Raw genomic sequence first — 18,421 nt, forward strand, 5'->3', positions numbered from 1 at the left:
GTCGACTATTATACAATCTGTACAACGTAACGTAAAAATATTTATCACATATTTGCGTTTTGAACTTAGTACCTATTGAAAAATAGTACTAAAAAATAGTGACAACAACAACATGTTTACAAAATTTAAACTTCTACATCTTGTTTATTGCATTTTTTTTTTAATCTAAACATTAATAACACTAATAACATTGCAACATGAAAATAGACAAAACACTAAAATTTTCAAGAGGTTAGATCTCTCATATTTGTGAATTTCTCTCATCTAAAATTTGTTACTTGCACTTTTGTTGATTATATCACGAGTTAGAAAGGCAAAGTTCGATAAGTAAAAATCACACTAACTTTAGTATATAGAAAGTTTATTAAATGTATTTCTTACTTAGTTAAAAGTACTTCACTTGTATAGTAAACTAGATAATTTTATAACTTTTCTTTTGTAGTAAATTAACCTTATTACAAGAATTCTAACACATTTTAAGCTAGTTAGCCAGTTTTTTCTAATTAAGTCACTTAAATCGTTTTGTTTAGTAATAAGATAAATATATAAATTGACTATAATAGTAGTTGTTTTAACCAGTTACTTTTATTTCATTCACTGTATAAAAGCCTAAAGTGTATCAAACTTAAACATTTTCAGTTATTTTTTTTAAAGTTTTGGCTATTAACTTATTTTTAAGTTTAATATATAAACATACCGACAAAAGAATACCTTTATGTTAAATTAAAATGAATAGTCTATTTTTATTTAAAAGTAAACTTACTTTTGATAAAAGTTTAAGCTCAGAAACGTGTAGTAAGTTCACATTTTCTTTTAAGGATGTTTGCTTTTAAGAAGGCTTTTTTTTCTTCCGAAAGTTCTTCTTTAAGAAACTATAACATCAAAGCAACAATAAACTATATTTTTAAAGTTAAGTACCTTAAAAAGTTTGTGTTTAACATTAATTTTGTTCAACGTTAACAAAAGGTTTAAGTAATATAATTTTGAAGTATTATCAAGACTTTTCATGTATATACATTATACAGCAATACATTTTATATATTATTTTTAATTGTCAAATAAATTTGAATTTTGCACTAAAGTGTCACTTAAAAACATATTCTTGCAAGCATTAATCTAAAAAATTATTATTACTTGATAGACAAGTATTTTTCTTAGTATTAAACTTTATAAAATAAAAATTTACATATAAAATTTACTTTTTTTAATTATTTTGTTTTTGAAAAATATATTTTAAAGTTTTATTAAGTTGAAGCAATATGTATCGTTAAAATTTGTTTGAATGAATTATTTTGTAAATGGTGTTTTTTTGCTTTTTGTTTTTGAATCTCTGTTGATTAGTTTAGTTGTTGTTTTTGTTTTTTAGTTAAATCTAAAATAAGTACTGTTGTTTTCTATTACTTAATTGCTTAACTTATACAGTAAATACCAAGATTTAATGTAATTCTTATCAATCTATTTACATAGTTCTACCATAGAAGGTGGTCGACACTTTTTTGAAACTTTAGTTTTTACAAAACAGCCTTAACTTTATTATATGAAACATTCAAATGTCAACTTTGGTAACTGATAAAAGGATCAGGGCTGAGATGAAGCACCTCCGGACCCTCCAACTCCTCAACTTGAGAAACTTGTCTGAAATGAACCTCTACCGGTACGAAATGCACGTCATGGGGCCGGAAAATTCCCCTTACGCGGGACTCAAGTTCCTCATCAGGGTCAGCTTTCCGACCGACTACCCAAAAAACCCGCCCCTGATCACCATGGCAACCAGCATCTTCCACCCCAACATCGTGGCCGAGACGGCGGACCGAAAGGGCGAAATGGGTATGAATATGCTGGGCGACGGTTGGTCGGACAGGTTCACAATCAGTGACGTGTTTAGGAGAATTGGCAACCTGCTCATCAGCCCTGACATGACCGAGGTAGTCAATGAGGAAGCGGCCAAAAAAGACCGCCAAAAGTACGAAGAGGTGGCGCGAAAGAAGGCCCAGCCTTATTCGGGGTATTTCACCAATTAAGTTGTTACTTATTTCTACTAATGCATCAATATTTAATGTGTGTTCATTATATTTATAATTTAATACGAAAATTTGTTTTAGTTTACAAAGTTAGTAGAGTCCAAAATAAAATGCGGTTGTTAGGTAAGTATTTTCTACGATTATTTTTTATATATAAAATTTGTTTCATCATCTTCTGTAAATTCGACTGATTAGTTTATCGATTATTTTTTTGCTAAAGCAACCCTATAACAACATGTATGCTAATATCGAATTATATACATTTTGATAAATTTTCTATCAAAAAGTTTAATACCAATTTATATTTATGATATACTGTTCAAAATATAGTTTTAATTGTTTGCTAACAAAAGATCCTAGTAAAGTAACTTCACTGGAATATAAATAAAAACAAATTATACAGTAATCTTCCTTTATTCTACCAACATATGTTTCTGTGTGTCAACGAATCAACACACTTCAACTGGGTTCTGTAAAAAAATAATTACTGTAATGAGAGAATAGAAGCATAGAAAAAAGTAGGTGTATATATGTTTTCATTAAAATAAGATATATTCTACAGATAATAGTTATTAATAGGTGAAATACTTAACATTGAATCCGACTGTTATAAAATTATATGATATTTGTAATTATTAAGTCTAAAATAAATAAGTAAGCTAAATTACACAACAAAATATAATATAAACAAACAACTTACGTTAATAGGAAAGATAACTAAATCAAAATTTACCGTTGTTAACTAACGAAAAAAATATTGAATAGTTTAGGTGGCCTCATTTACATCGTGACGTAATTATTAGTTGTAACGAATGTATTTTTTTCGTTAGTTAACAACGGTAAATTTTGATTTAGTTATCTTTCCTATTAACGTAAGTTGTTTGTTTATATTATATTTTGTTGTGTAATTTAGCTTACTTATTTATTTTAGACTTAATAGTTACAAATATCATATAATTTTATAACAGTCGGATTCAATGTTAAGTATTTCACCTATTAATAACTATTATCTGTAGAATATATCTTATTTTAATGAAAACATATATACACCTACTTTATTCTATGCTTCTATTCTCTCATTACAGTAATTATTTTTTTACAGAACCCAGTTGAAGTGTGTTGATTCGTTGACACACAGAAACATATGTTGGTAGAATAAAGGAAGATTACTGTATAATTTGTTTTTATTTATGATATACAAATAAAAAACAATTTGTTTTTAATCAACAGACACTTTTATGTAAACAAGTGATTATAACTTGTTTCTGACTATTTTAATAATAATAGTCAGAGTTGTTTATGCATTACTTGTAAACACTGTTTAGTTTTAACTTTTAATCACAAATACTTTAGTAATTTTATTTTTTTTTAAGTCTACCAAATTATCGATAGTTTTTTGATTATGTTGTATGTAATCTAGTTATTCTATGTACTACTATTAACCGTTCTGAAATTTTATTTACTTTGCTAATTATATATCGAGCAAAATTCTAAAGTAGAGCAGTTAAGTAAAAAACCATGTTGAAATTATAAATTTACTATACTAATTTGTACTATACTTGTAAACAACACTTAATAACATGGTCAAAGTCTAAAACTTAAAAGTAAATTTTTTTTACCATTAATCAGCACAATAAACATTTTTTTAGGGATTAAAATAATGTTCTCAAATTAGTAATCCCTAACATTAAGTTCCATTAAGTAATGAATATGTTGTATTTTCTGTTAATAATCCTTGTTTTATAAGTATTTTAAGTTTAATTTTAGTATAATTCAATGAAACTAGTTTCACAAAAACCAGTTTACTTAAAACATAAACGTTTAGGTAAACTTACTTGTTTTTGTTTAATTAATTTCGAAATCAAATTTCTTATTAGTTTAATTCGAATTCAATTTATGCAACTTATACAACTTGTGTCGTAAAATAATCGTTTACAAGCATAAATTACATGTAATTATTGGAAAATAGTCCAAACTTTAATTATACATCAAAAGTTTTTGATTAAAAAAGTTTGCAAGAAATACGTGTATAGACACATTTTACAGTATAAAAAGCTATTTTTGAAGCAGGGGTGGGCAGTCTTTTTTTAGTAATGGACGAAGTTTATAACAAACTATTTAATCAATAAACTAGAGTTTTTATGGTACTCTAACCAACTAATTAAATAAAAATAATACTTTACTTTTCTGTATAGTTTATAAGAAAGTAATTTTTCTGATAGTTTAAAGTACAATATATGTCTAAAGCTTATGTTTTATTAAATTAAAAGATAATTTAAACCGTGTTTTACTTGTTATCATCAATTGCGCGCAAAAATTATTTACAATGTTTTCTATACTAAACTAAACACATTTTGTACCATTGAAAAACTTACAGCTAAGTTGTTTAAAATAAAAGTTTATAATTGTTATTAAGGTAAAATACTAGTTTATATTTAAACACCGTATACATTTTACTAATTCAAAAATTTTCATGCTATGTTTCAAAACTCATATTCTTTGACGTAAAATGTAAAAACAGAAATCTTATATTATTTTGACTCTTTAGAAACTGACGAAATGCTACATTTTATATTTTATAAAATAAGACATAACTTCAGCGTTTTGTAGAGAAATTAAAAATGCTGGAAATATCTTATGATATTAACTCGAATTAACTTACAAACAATAGTTAATGTTTCAATATGTCCTGTTTTGAGTTAGTTATCTCGACAATAAGCTTAACTCTTTTAGTTTTCTTTTAAAACACATAGAATTTTTTACAGCAAATAGAAACAAACATAAAAACTATATAATTATGCTTTTCTTATACAACGTTAACTATCTGTCAAACATAGTGTTGGTAATAAAAATGTTAAGGTTCATTTATGATTTTTTTATAACGTTAAAATACTTTACTCTGGTATACTAATACTATGATAATTTCTGGTTATATGTAAGAATAGTTCTTGACATAAAATAATAAAAAAATTACATAATTGACCTCAGACCTTTTTTTACAACAAGTCGCAAATTCAAAAAATCTATAAAAAAAACAAAAATTCTTAGCAACAATTTCAAAAAGTTTTTGATAATATGCGTTTTTTATCTTAAAACTTGTGTTCGGCCGATTAATCATCGACTATTTGTGAAAAAGTTGTACTGTTCTTTATAAATAAACACAAAAAAAAAAGAAAGTAGATTTTTTTCGCGCTTTTCAGTTTGAAAATCTTGTACACGGAAGAACAAAAGTGCTGTCTTTTTCGTAAAAGTTTAACAAAAAAAGTCAAACTTGTGATCATTTGTATATCACCGACCTAACCAGTTGAAGTTGTTTGTAGAATCTTTTGCATTGTATAAAAGTCAAGTTTTAATTTTTTTTGATTACACATTGTTTTCACTTGTTCAGTTGAGAAATTTTGTTAGTAATGTGTTTAAAAAGCACTTAACTGTGAATATAAAAAATATCTAAAACTAAGAATTTAAAGCTATGCATGTAAAAAGACTGCGCATTAAAAGTAAAGTATCAATGAAAGGAAAAAGGCATATTGCAAGTGTTAACAAACATTAATAAAGTACTTTCAAACCATATTTTAGTCTTAAAATTTAAGATGATAAAAATATGAAATAAAAACTTAACAGCAAAGTCAACACTTTCAAAACAGATCGACACTTTTTCAAGCTTGACGACTTAAACTTTTAAGTAAATATTAATCTAACTAGTACAACTTTTATTTAAGTAACCTAATTCGTAAATTTAGGACTGCTTTAAAACCAAAAACTGTTGAATTCAAGCAAAAAATTAAAGTTCTAACAATGTTGTAGTACCTTATTTATTAGTTTTTTTTAAGTTAATAAAAGATATTTTTTCAAGCATAACGTAATACTGTAACGATTGTTATTGTTTTCATTTTGTGTTAAAAGTGACTATTTAAATTAGTTATAGCTTAATTAAAAGTTTTTGATAAAACAAACTTTTTCATTCTTTTTAAATGTTAAGTTAGACGGTTTCACAGTAAAAACGCAATTATTTACAATTATTCTATGCTATAAAAAGTAAATATCAAACATCAAATAATATACATTTTGTTCATACCTCCAGATATACTTTAAACAAAAGAATTTTTTACCATTTTTAATACATACATCAAAATATGTATATATTTCATCATAATTAGTTTTAATAAGCATAACTAAGCATAAGTATAAAGTTCAGTTTAAATTAACTTAGGACTTAGAAATTTTAAAACACTACAGAAGTTTCTAAACTTGGTTTATCATTAAAAAAATGAAAATAACAGATAACTTTTTTTTATTAGACTACTTCGTTTTTTTTTTAATCACAAGTGAGAGTTATTGAAACTTTACAAAACACTAAACTACATGCGTAGATAATGTTTCGCGCGACGAACTTTGTGAAACACTATTTACAATTATGAGATATTTCTTTTGTTATAGTCAAATGATAAGAAAATAAATTCTGTATTGCATTTCAAATTCTAATTTTAAAAAATATATTGCAAGAGTTTTTTAACATATACTTGTTTTGCAATACTTAACCAAATTTTAATGTCAACAAGCAAGTGTTTAGTAAATCTTATGCAGTCATTTATTAAAGTTTGCTGTGTTTTATAAAAACAAAAAAATAGTAAAATTTATTTTGTTTAAAATTAAAGATAGTTTTAAGCTACAAAACTTAAATGTTACATAATTAATTGCTTTAAAAGAATTGTTTTATATAGAATTTAAAAATCTGTTTGTAACTTTTATTTATATCTTTTTATTAAAGTAATAACTTGTAACTAGACTTTGTTTTAATATTAGAATAATTTAAAAAAGATTAAAATGTACTTATTGTGTTACAAAGCTATAATTTGATGATTAAGTACATAGGTTAATACTAAATTAGTACAACTAATCATTTCTAATTAAAACAATAGTTAATTTATACCGTTTTATACAACTAATTAGGCGTATTTTTTAGGTCTTTTAGTTCAAATTATCTAAATTAAGCTACAAAAATAAACTAAACCAATTTTAAAACTTTAATTGCAAAACTTCTACAGTTATTTATGCAGAAAAAACCAAAGAAAAAAATTATATCTAGATTTATAGTCTTTTTTTAATTTAAGATCAGATTTGTTGAAAGCATGCTACGTCTTTTAGATTATAAGAACCGTTAAAAATAAATTAATAATACTTTTTGAATATTTATACAATTTAAAAAAAATTGTATATACAGCAGTTACAAACCCAAATTTTTTTGTTTTAATTGGTGGTGTAACACATGGACATTTGTTTAGACGAAAGATGCTTCAAAAGTAAGTTGTAACATTATTATTTGCTTACCGTGCTTAGTTTCTGCTTTTTAATGCTTATAAAAAGTTTTTGTTTTCTAAAGAACTTATTTTCAACACAGTGCGCAATTAAACAAGTACTAGTATGTTTGTATGCGGAAACAAAAGTACTGAACATATTGAAACTTTTTAAACTAGAGAATTTAAGAAACAGTTTTTTGTTTAATACTATGATAACTCTAATACAATTTATTTTTAAGTTGTAGTTTTTATTTAGTGGAAAAGGTTATTGCTAACAGATTAAAACAGTCACGCAATTTTATTATTGAATAAAATACTAATTTTAATTTTAATACTTTGCTTTATACTATTTGCTGAAAAGAAAAAAAAATAAAAGCTTAAAATTAAAACTTTATTTAAATTTGCTACTGTTTTAAATTCAAAAATGTATTCTTAAAAAATTAAAAATTATTCTGTTTAAAACTTTGTATATCAAAAACTTATATTTTTTTTGGTAAACTACCACTTAAACTGTAAGTTGAAAACTTAATAAGTATCAAAACAGCTCAATAAAATTATTAAGGAGAGGTAACAATTACTAAATTTAAAAAGTAACAAATAAGCATAAAAACAATCTATTTATGTATGCTTTTTTTAGGGAACGTGTTTTAGAAAATGTAGTGAGGGAAGAAAAAAATAATGTATTGAATGAGATGCAGCGGGTCACCTACCAAACTCACTGGATGTGCTCTAATCCGGATCCGGTAAAAACCAGGGAAATTTATCAGGTGCAGAAAAACTTCAATGTCGCCCTGCAAAAAATGGCTGAGGCTGGTAATTTTTTCGTATGTAGTAAAATCGCAAGTATAAATAATAACCACAAAAATTTTCTTTTAAAGTTAACCACGAGAATTAAGAGAAAAATAACTTTATTTCTAAAATGTTATAAATAATTTTCAATTTAAAAAAAAAAAGATAAAATAGCAATATTTTGCCTAACACCTCGATTTTTGAAATATATCTAATTTAAAAAAACTTATATCCCGTTAAAAGACTTAACAAACTGCTTAACATTCGTAAATTCATATCAATCATCAACCGTGATGTTCTGCTTTTTGAATCAAATACAATTTATCAGCGCACATCGGGAAATCTGGTTGATCCGAGCTGCTGCGACGCCACCACCGAACACGAGGTGGCGCAAAGAGCGCTGAGGAGCGCAATGCGGGTGAGGAGGAGCTGTGATTGGCTGATGAGGTTCGTGGAGGAAAGGTACACGAGAAACTTGTGTGAGCTGATGGACCAGGTGCGGGAGGTGGTGGGACACGTGGAAAAGTGGACGCGAATGGTTGCGGTGGCTACCCAGTTTTGAACTTTTTTAAAATTGTATGTTGTTTAAGCTGAGCGATTTGAAATGCTATTAGTTTTTTTTCTTGGTTTAATTATTTAAACAATTTTTTTTTTCTAGTTTAATTTAATAATAATTACTATCATTAAATATATAAAAGTATGTCGAAAAAAACATGCAAAATAGTTATTTAACTCATCGTTTTTGCTACAAATACTTTCAAGCCGTCTTCATTAATCTAAAAACTACTTTTTGAAAAACGTCTCGAATGTACTTAAAAACATTTTCGCTTACTAGGAGGATTTAAGGAACTTATAATGTTTATATATTATTACTGAAATAAATAAAACTTCCAAAGTCTGCCCTTAAAATAGCTTTAACTTTTGAAACTTTTTGTTGAACAATCGAAAATTCATATTACGCATTAGTTTATTTTTTTATTGTACAAAAATTCCATAGTTAACAACTGTAAAACTTTAGTTTTCAATTAAAATACAATTTCAAGTTTGTTAAAGGCTACTTAGCTGTCAAATGTTTTTAAATTTCTTAGTTGAAACTTTTAAATAAAAGTTTTAGTTGTGATCAACCAAAACAGTTTTCGAAGTTGATAAACCGTTCTTAATTGTTTATTGAGTAAACTTGTAGTACAATTTATCAGTTATGTTAAAGTTTAAGCACAGAAAAATCCTTTACTTTACTAGTTATTTGAAAGTATATCTAAAATCAGAAATATTTACAACTTTTAAAGAATGAAAAATTGTAATGTTTTCCAAAATGTTTTATCATTCGTAGAGCATTTTTATTCGTTTTAAAAATAATTTTATTTGTATCTAAAATGACAAATTAAACGATTTTATATATATTTATTTTATCTTGTAAAATCTAAACGGATATTAAATTTATTGACTTTTGGCGAACAACTTCAGGATACAATTCATACTTTTTTACATAAATGAATGCTTTAAAAAGAAATGATCAAAATAAATTTAAAAGAATAATTTTACTTGTATTGATTTAATATGAATTTTTTTTTTGATATAGCTGACAGCGGTTTTAACGCAGAAAAGCATCTGTCACCAAATGTGTACAAAAAATTATCGCAATATATGTAAGTGCTTCTACACCAGGGTTTCCCAAACTGTTTTTTTTCGTAACGCCCCCTTTAAAGAAACTAAAAAAGTTATGGCCTTCTCCGACAAAATTTCTCAAAAATCTACTATTAAATGAGTCTGAGTCCATTTTTTTATTGCACTTCATCATCAACTCCAGAATATTTAGTGTAAGTTACAAACTATAACTTCTTTATTCCCTGTTGCCCTACTACCCATGCCCTTCCCCTCATTTGGCCTCTTTGCTGCTTATGGCCCCTAAGGGGGACAAATGGCACACTTATAGAAACCCCGTTCTACAATTTTGTTAAAAACTCTGTTTTAAAAAGCTGATTTTAAGCATATAAAAGTGGCTTAATCTCATTCTTTTTTATATTTTTGATTTTACTTCAAAACTATGGTAGTTTAAATATATTTCTAAACTGGATTTTATAGTTCACTAAGGTTGCATTATTTTTAACTTTTGTTGTGAAAAAAAAAATATAACTTTGGCTATACTTTAAATATTTTGTTTTAAATTTCATTAATTTTTAAAAGTTTAGCTAAGTTAATTTAAATAACACTTTTTTTTTTGTTTTTTGATCCCGTTTTTTTTGTTATTTACAATACTCTTATCGTATAACTTATAAAAGTTCTGTATGAAAAAAAAACTGCAAGTTCTTTTTGTAAACTGTTTTTAAACTGTATCAGTAACTTTATGTTTATTGTAAAGTGTTATCAAGTCTAAATTATGTTTGTTTATAATTTACTTTTTAATAAATAAAAGTAAAAGTACTATCAACTGAAACTGGTATTTTTATTTCTTTAAAGTTTTAAAAAGCAGCACAACTTGAAGAATGTTCAAAAAATATCTTATAGACTGAAGATACAAATATTTAAAATGCAGCTGCAATGCAAAAATACGACTGTTCCTAATAAAGTCACACGGTTTTAAAAATAGTTTATTATTTACTGAATAGCTTAAACAATTTTGTCATCAATTAGAAGTAACTAGTTTGAAATTATTTTTATCAATCTTTCAGCTTCTCTTACGCCGCTTTCAAACGCCCCGTTCACCAGAGGGTACTGCGCCTCGCTCGTGGAATCGCCAGCAAACAAAATTCTCGGCCGGCGGTCACCGTCAGCTGTGGTGTGGTACACCGGGTCCGCGAGGCTTGCTATGTCCTTGATTGTACTCTGGCAGTTTATGTAAGGGAAAGCCCCTTTTGCGTACTCGTCTTGCGAGAACTTGGTCACGTAAGCGGCAAATGGGTTAGGTAAAGACGGCATGACTGTTAAAAGTTTTTTTTTTGTAGCTTTTATTTTTAATTTGAGTAGAAAAATATAGGTAAGTGTTTTGAAAATTTTAACTTAAACCTCAGTACCTTAAATAAAGTTTCCTAAATAAAGTTCTATAAGTTTTTGTTAATTTCTATATTAAACGTTAAGTTTTTTTTTTCAAGCAACTTTTGTTGACTGTCTAAATGATTGTATTTAATGTATTAGTATCTATATTAAGATCTAGGCTGTTTTAGTACAAAAAGCAAAAGTTTGTAAATCTATATAAAACAAATCTTTAAAAATGTAACCAACATCTTTTAAGATCTGTCCCAAACTCTTCAATTAGAACATCAACATTATCATTTTCTGCTAATTCAGCTTCTTTTCCGACTAACCAAATCTAAATATTTTTTTAATACTTTTTATTGATAAAAAACGTAATTTAACTATTTTTTACTTAAAAAATTAAAAGTACAAAATACCGTCATAAATTGTTCATTGTTTCCAGGAGACCTGAAAACAATCACTGAGTAGTTTCCATACTTGAACTTATCTTTTCTTAGAAGGTACAGCATGGTTTTACCTTCACTCCCAATTATGTCTTCACATTTAAACCTAAGAGTTACCGTAGCTACGCTTCCGAATCCAACTCTATCAGAAAAAAAAAACACAATCAGTATTTGCTTTATATTTGACATTTCACTATATTTACCTTTTGATTGCATCTGCTTTTTCCGCTGGCAAACGCGGCTCAAACATCTTCTCATGAACATCTTTCAAAACTCCGAGCGGCAGAGTGGAAACAACAAAATCAGCATCAAAGAAGCTCGTCGCACCAGACTCCAAGTCTTCAACTGTTGTGCGGACGTTGTCTCTACCCCAGTTGACGTTTGTGATTTTTTTGTTGCACTTCACAGTGTTTTCGGGTAAAAGTTCAATGATTTTGTTTAAAATGCTGTCCGTTCCTCCATCAACTGTTTGAAAAGTCGTAGCCCTGTGCGCATAGAAGCATAAGTTTATTTACTATTCAAAAATATCGGTTCAGTACTAAATAGAAGTTAAATAGACTTCTGCACTTTTTATAGTTTTTAAAACCCTTTTTATTTTTATTTTCAGTTATTACACACTTTGTATCAACAGAAACAACTGAATCAGTTCAGCAGTTTAAGTCAAAACTAATTTGTGTTTGATAAAACAGTGTCATTGGGAATAACTTTATAATCTACGTTCAACTAACAATCCTTTGTCGCTATTGAAGTTGTCGTAATCTTTAATATTAACAGTTTCCAAATCGCTGCAACCTTCTTTCACACTTTGGAACTGTAACATAGAATTGTACAATGGTGAAAATTCATCATTCTTACTATACGACCAATTATCGTTGATATATGCCATCAAATTGTTCGAGTTATTGATGTTCACTCCTTTTGTAGCATCTTCCACTTTAGAATCAAAACTCTGTAACACCTCATCAAGACGTTCATATTCGTCACCTTTTGCTTCATGGCTTTCAAACAGAAACCTCTTTTTTCTGTTAAAAGTACAGTGATAATACAACATCAAACAGGAACCAATAATAATCATATTAATAAAAACAATTTACGTTTGGTACGGAGAAGTACCGATCATATGTTTATCAGCAAATAACTCCAAATCGTCATCTTTTCCACATTTTACCCATTGGGCCCCGTCTTCATACAAGAAGTTGTCTGAAAATTATTAAAGTTAAAGGTCAAATAGTTCTTAAATTTTTGTATATACAGTTTTCTAATTATTTTGTATAATATTTAATATTGTATATATACACATTATTGTCTTAAATATATTTCAAAAATTATTTTTTGTTTTTTTTTTGTAAATCGATATAAAAACTACTTCGTAAAAACGTTATCAACGTAAAACAAATTGTTAGTTTGCAAATAACTTTAAAACGTTCATTTTATTTTTTACCTTCAAAACGGCGGGTGTTAATTCTGCCACCGATTCTGTTGCGTGCTTCAAGTATGGTGACGTCACAATAGTCTATTAAATTTACTGCACATGAAAGCCCGCTGATTCCTGCTCCTAATATCACTACTTTCGGCCTCTGCTTCACTTCACTCATAATTCTAACAACTTGAAAAGGTTCAACAATAAAATTTAAAAATCTGAAAATTTACGAGCTGTCCAACTATTATTCTTATAAATTTTGGCGGTTTGCTAGTTTTTTATCAAATGTAAAAAAAAGTATTGAATAAAATAAGTGCGTATTTTGTTCTTTCTATTCAAATTACTTTGATTTTGTTTATATATACACTTAATTAAAAAATTTAATCATATAATGGTAAATTAAAAGCTGTTATAAAAAAAAGAACTATTCTTTGTATAATCACTACTCTACTGTAGAATATTTATTTACAAATGTCAGATTTTTTTATTTTTTCATTTTAAAACTATTCAAACTAGCAGAACATAACTCAGTTAGGAAAAACCAAACAAGTTTTTTTATAAGATTTTTTTTTCTCTGACTTTCCCATACATCTGAAAGCAGTCAAACAAACTTTATATAGATAAAAAATAAACTGAACTTTACAGAAGTAATTTGTTAAAACTCTATTTAAAATCATTAAAATGTTTATTGCGTTTTAATAAACAACTAAATTTTCACAATTACTTGCTTTTTTGAGCTAAAACTCTACTAAGTAATTGCATAAAGTATAACCCTTGTTAACTTTTTCTCTTTAACTTGGAAATAATTTTGTAACATTAGTTACCACTAGTTTTTAAATTTAAAGTTTAAGAAAATAGAATTGTTGTCAATATTTTCGAAAGAAGTTATCTTAATTTAATTCTTGAATTGTTAGAAAACGTTGTAAAATCACCTATGCAGTGAAATTAATACCTTTAAAAAATTAGAACTTTTTCTAATTTTTAAAGTAAGTTTTCTGTAACAAGTGTTTAGCCTTTTTATTTAAATCTTATAACCTTATAAACACTTTCAAATAAAATAAAGAGATGTGGAAAAATTTTATCAGGTTATTATGTTTAGATTTTAAAGATTTTATCTTTAAAGATTTCTGCTTAATTCACATTAGAAATATTATTTTCTAAATGGTGGTTTTTACTTTACAAATAATCGGATACAGCATATGTATAACAAAATTGAGCTGACTTAAAAGTAGTGTAATCACTAACAATATAGTAACAACTTTATTAAGCTATTAAACGAATTTTAAGCAATTCTTAAACTACAAAAAATGACTTCCTTCAAAATTCTTAATTTTCAAAATCCTTTCAAGCAAACTAACAACTTTCTTGAATATAACAATAACTAGTTGAATTATATGCACATTGCACATGTGAAGCTACCGCCTACGAGAGGAAACGAATCAGCTCATACCTAGCACAGCATACGTGACAAAAATTATTTGATAAAAATGAATTTCACTGAGAAGCTTACACAACCGATGCAACTAAAAATTACCTACGCAAATTCATTGTGGATTTTATGTTTCTGCTAAAACTTTAGAATTAAAAAAAAAATATATTTAGTTTTACTAAATATTGTTTATACACTTGAAAGAGTAAACTACACTTTAACTTTTTGCTATAAAAGTTTTATTGAAGTACGAAAACATACAAATTTAAAAGAAATGTAATAAATTGAAGTAGAACAATTTAAGCACTAGTTATTTTGTAATAGATCTTCAACTTATAAAACTAAAACTTACAAAAAAGTTTGAACATATTTTATATCAAGAAATCTGAATATGTTCATAGTTTGAAACTTAAGTTTTTTAAGTTGCGTGATGTTTTTTTTTTAGTAAGTAGGCTATGAGTTCACAATAAACAATTAGAAACAAAACGTTTTCAACATAGTTTTAAGTGGAAGCATAACTAGTATAAATCTAAAAGAAGATTACATTTTAGTAAAAAAAAAACAACACGAATATCTACAACAAAAAAACTATAAATTTTTTTACAATAGATTATAAATAATAAACATAAGTACATAAATATAGTATTGAAGTGTGTATATTGTTACTTATAAAATAAATCGTAGTTATTAGTTTGCCTTTTAATTACAATCTTATCTGTTACGTTGCTTTTTTTTGCTATTTTTTTAACAAGCGTAAATTTTTTTTTTTTTTTTTATGTTTTTTTTATATATTCATAACAAATATAGTCTTAAATAAAGCCATTTAAATCCTTAAAGTCGTTTTATGCGGAATTAACAAAATAAATACAAAGTATTGCTAACAATTTAATACTTTCATGCGCTACGGCTTAATAAAGCTTTAACAATATTAAATTAAATAAACAAAGATAAGCTATATTTATAGAAACAATTATCATACTGTTTCATTATGTGATTCAACTATTTTGGTGCAGAAGTTACTTGTGTTTCGAACAGTCACTGTTGTTTGCATTTGCAACTACATAGTATGTTTTAAGCTGAATGATATATTCTATCGAATTAAACCTTGGTTTTTAAAATTTTTAACTGTAAAGTGAAACAATGCATCAAAATACTACCTACGCAAACTTAGCACATTGTGTTGTGAATTTTTGCTTCTGCTGTTGTTTTACATTTTTATCAATAGTTTACTTTGTTTTACCAACTACTGCTTGTTTAGTAAAACATTCATACTAATCTTTGAAACATTTTTTTAAATTTGAAAAGACATTATTTTTATACAACTTGTGAAAATTGCACATTAACATTTGAAGCACTAGTTACTTTTTGTTAGATCCTAAACCTATAGAATTAAAAAGTTTTTAAAATATTAGCACATAAGTTACAAAATAAACTAGGTTGTAAGAATGCTAGAATTTTCGCATTTTTTAACCAAAACATTTATTTATAAATGCTTATTTAAAACTCAAGCTTTTTACTTGTGTGACGTTATTTTTAATAGAAAGGGTTTTGGTTCACGATAAAAATTTTAAAAATCTCAACATAGCTTTAATTGAAAGTATAATTAGTATGGCTATAAGATAGGGTATTTTTAAAAACAAATGTATAAAATAAAACTTTTGAAAACTTGTTTTCAATAGATTATAATTATGTAATAATAACCTCGTAAATTAGTGTGAAGTATTAATTTTTGTATTTATAAAAGTAAATCGCAGATTTACTAATTTGCTGTTTAATAATAGTTCATCTAATACGTTACTTTTTTTTTGCTAGTTTTATAATAGGCTGACAACAACTTTCTTTTTTCTTTTTTATTTCGTTATGTTTTTCTTTAATAAATATTTTTCTAATAAAGTTAATTATATACAGTTTACAAAAGTAATAAAAAGTAATGCTAATAGTTTTGTTTGAATTTTTATTAACGGTAAGCTTTGTTAATGAAAAAAAAATTACACTCTTATAATACTAAATTTATAAAAATATCATTAAGGGCAAATGTTTACGTTTAAAATCTACAAATTAAAAACAAAATTAAAACAATTATAAGTCAGAAAATATTGCTAAAATTCATATATATCTTGCTAACCAATTTTCTTCTACAAGAAGCTTTCTTTTATAAATTGCTTTTAGAATTTTCGAAGTTTTTTTTGTTTGTATTTAGTCCTGGACATGACCTTAAAAGGTATCCGTGGTGTGCGACTTGATAACCGAAAGGTTCTTCATGCACAGGTCCTAGGACCAAGTATTTTGAGCGCTTTCTTTTTAGTTTAATAAACTAATAATAATAATATTTAAGCCTTTTTCTTACGAGACATGGTAAAAAATTGATTGTAATTTTATATGTTTTACCCTAAATATTATTTCAAATGGGAATTAAACCAGGTTACCGAATGTAACATGGATTGTTGTTGCTTACAGTGCTTATAACATTTTAAAAAGCTTTACCAATTTAGACAATTATTAATTCTTCATTAACTCCATCCCTTATTATTTCACAATACTGTAGATCTGCTTAAAACAAGAATAATTCGTTTTTTAACTTTTCAATATTTAAAACTTTTTAGTTTATTGAATTACTAAACTAACCAAAAGCAACTGACACGTGTACAGCTTTTGATATTAATATAATTAAAGTTTTCTTTATTTTATGAATAAATATTAAAAGAGCTAAATGTTAGTCTACACCACTTAAGTGCACAATCACTTTAGTTACAAACGCCCTTGATTTTTTTTCTCAAAATTGTTTAGTTAATACCGAAGCTTACAAGTCTCCGGCTCATTCCAATATAACAGTGAGGCTTTAATATGATAGCTACTTTATATACATACAGCTTTTTTTTGATACGCATTAGTGAGTTTGCTTACTTATTTATAACTTTTTAATATACCCTATTTTTAACCCCCACCCAAACGCGTATTCTAACTTTAACAGTTTTACCAAAAATGTTGCGTGTGTATGAAGCGTTGTTATTTTTTTGTCACTAGTAGTTCTATGAATTCGGCTAACACTTTTAAGCCTCTTCTAAAACGTATGAAAATTAAATTGGCACAGAAGTTAATTATATGCTAAAACAGTAATTAAATTTTTTTTTTTAATAAATTTTAACTAAGCTGAAGGAAGAGAAAACATTTAAGTTAGAAATGGTTACATAGCATATTCTTATAAAACTTATTTATTCGCCATACTTCAAAAAAAAAAACTTGAAAATACTAAAAAAAACTTTCTAAAGATCTAAAGATTTAAAAAAGATTATTTTGTGAATGCAAATATGAAACAAGCCATCTAACTAAATATTTGCACGAAAAAAAAGTAAACCACTTTTATTAATATCTTTTTTGAAGTTAAATGTTTAAAGTCTTTGTTAGTAAAGTTTTTTTTCATAATAATAAACTTAAATGCAAAAAAATTAGTTGCAACTCATATAAACAACTAGGTTTTTAAGTTTAAAACTTGCATATATTTTTTTAATTTTATTATTAATGTGTTGTTACAGGTTTTTGCAAGCAAATTATTGAACAACGTTTTTAAACAGTTATATTGTTTTTCATTAAAATTAGTTTTCGTAATTTTGTACAAATGAATGTTTTGTTTTTAATGTAACTCAGTTGAAACTAACAGTAAGACAAAAGCGGTTACTAATGCTATAAAAATCTGAAAATTTTATAATTAATATTGAATAAAGCTACCTGAATTTAACTTTACGAACTAATGGAGAAATTTAATTGGCATAGATAGACTAAAAACAATTTAAACTGAAAAACCAGAGCTCTTTTAACAAAATTAATTGATAAAAAAGTGTCTTTTTTTAGTTATATAACCTTTTTTGTTCTTTTGTATTATATTTACTTTAATAAATATTTTTGCATTTATTACTATTTTGTTCGATTACTGTTAATAATCACTTATTAGTTATTAACTTTAGTTCGTTTTGTATTTTAAAAACTGTGTTTTTGATTTTGGTTGTCTAAAATTAAGCACGTTTCCAAATAAAGTTAGTGAAAATATTTCA

The 18,421-nt window shown here is 26.0% G+C and overlaps 1 protein-coding gene across 1 annotated transcript; it reads right to left on the minus strand.

The window, feature by feature from the left end:
- Positions 1-10,744: 10,744 nt before the first annotated feature.
- LOC145836497 (protein anon-37Cs-like) lies at positions 10,745-13,118 on the minus strand. The gene is made up of 7 exons (XM_082944294.1): positions 12,965-13,118; positions 12,618-12,723; positions 12,252-12,545; positions 11,727-12,008; positions 11,497-11,665; positions 11,327-11,414; positions 10,745-11,025 (listed from the first exon to the last, which is right to left on the minus strand). The coding sequence occupies exons 1-7, from the start codon at positions 13,116-13,118 to the stop codon at positions 10,745-10,747; spliced, it is 1,374 nt and encodes a 457-aa protein (XP_082800420.1).
- Positions 13,119-18,421: the final 5,303 nt, after the last annotated feature.

This window comes from Thalia democratica, chromosome 5 (genome assembly GCF_965202585.1).
Source record: "Thalia democratica chromosome 5, ktThaDemo2.hap1.1, whole genome shotgun sequence".
Lineage (NCBI taxonomy): Eukaryota > Metazoa > Chordata > Thaliacea > Salpida > Salpidae > Thalia > Thalia democratica.

Excerpts from the sequence above, each read along its gene's own strand:
- LOC145836497 (XM_082944294.1), bottom strand. The coding sequence starts at position 13,118 with ATGAGTGAAGTGAAGCAGAGGCCGAAAGTAGTGATATTAGGAGCAGGA. Across the intron at positions 12,724-12,964 it reads TAACACCCGCCGTTTTGAAG|ACAACTTCTTGTATGAAGAC; the intron begins GTAAAAAATAAA and ends AATAATTTTCAG. Across the intron at positions 11,666-11,726 it reads AAAGCAGATGCAATCAAAAG|AGTTGGATTCGGAAGCGTAG; the intron begins GTAAATATAGTG and ends TTTTTCTGATAG.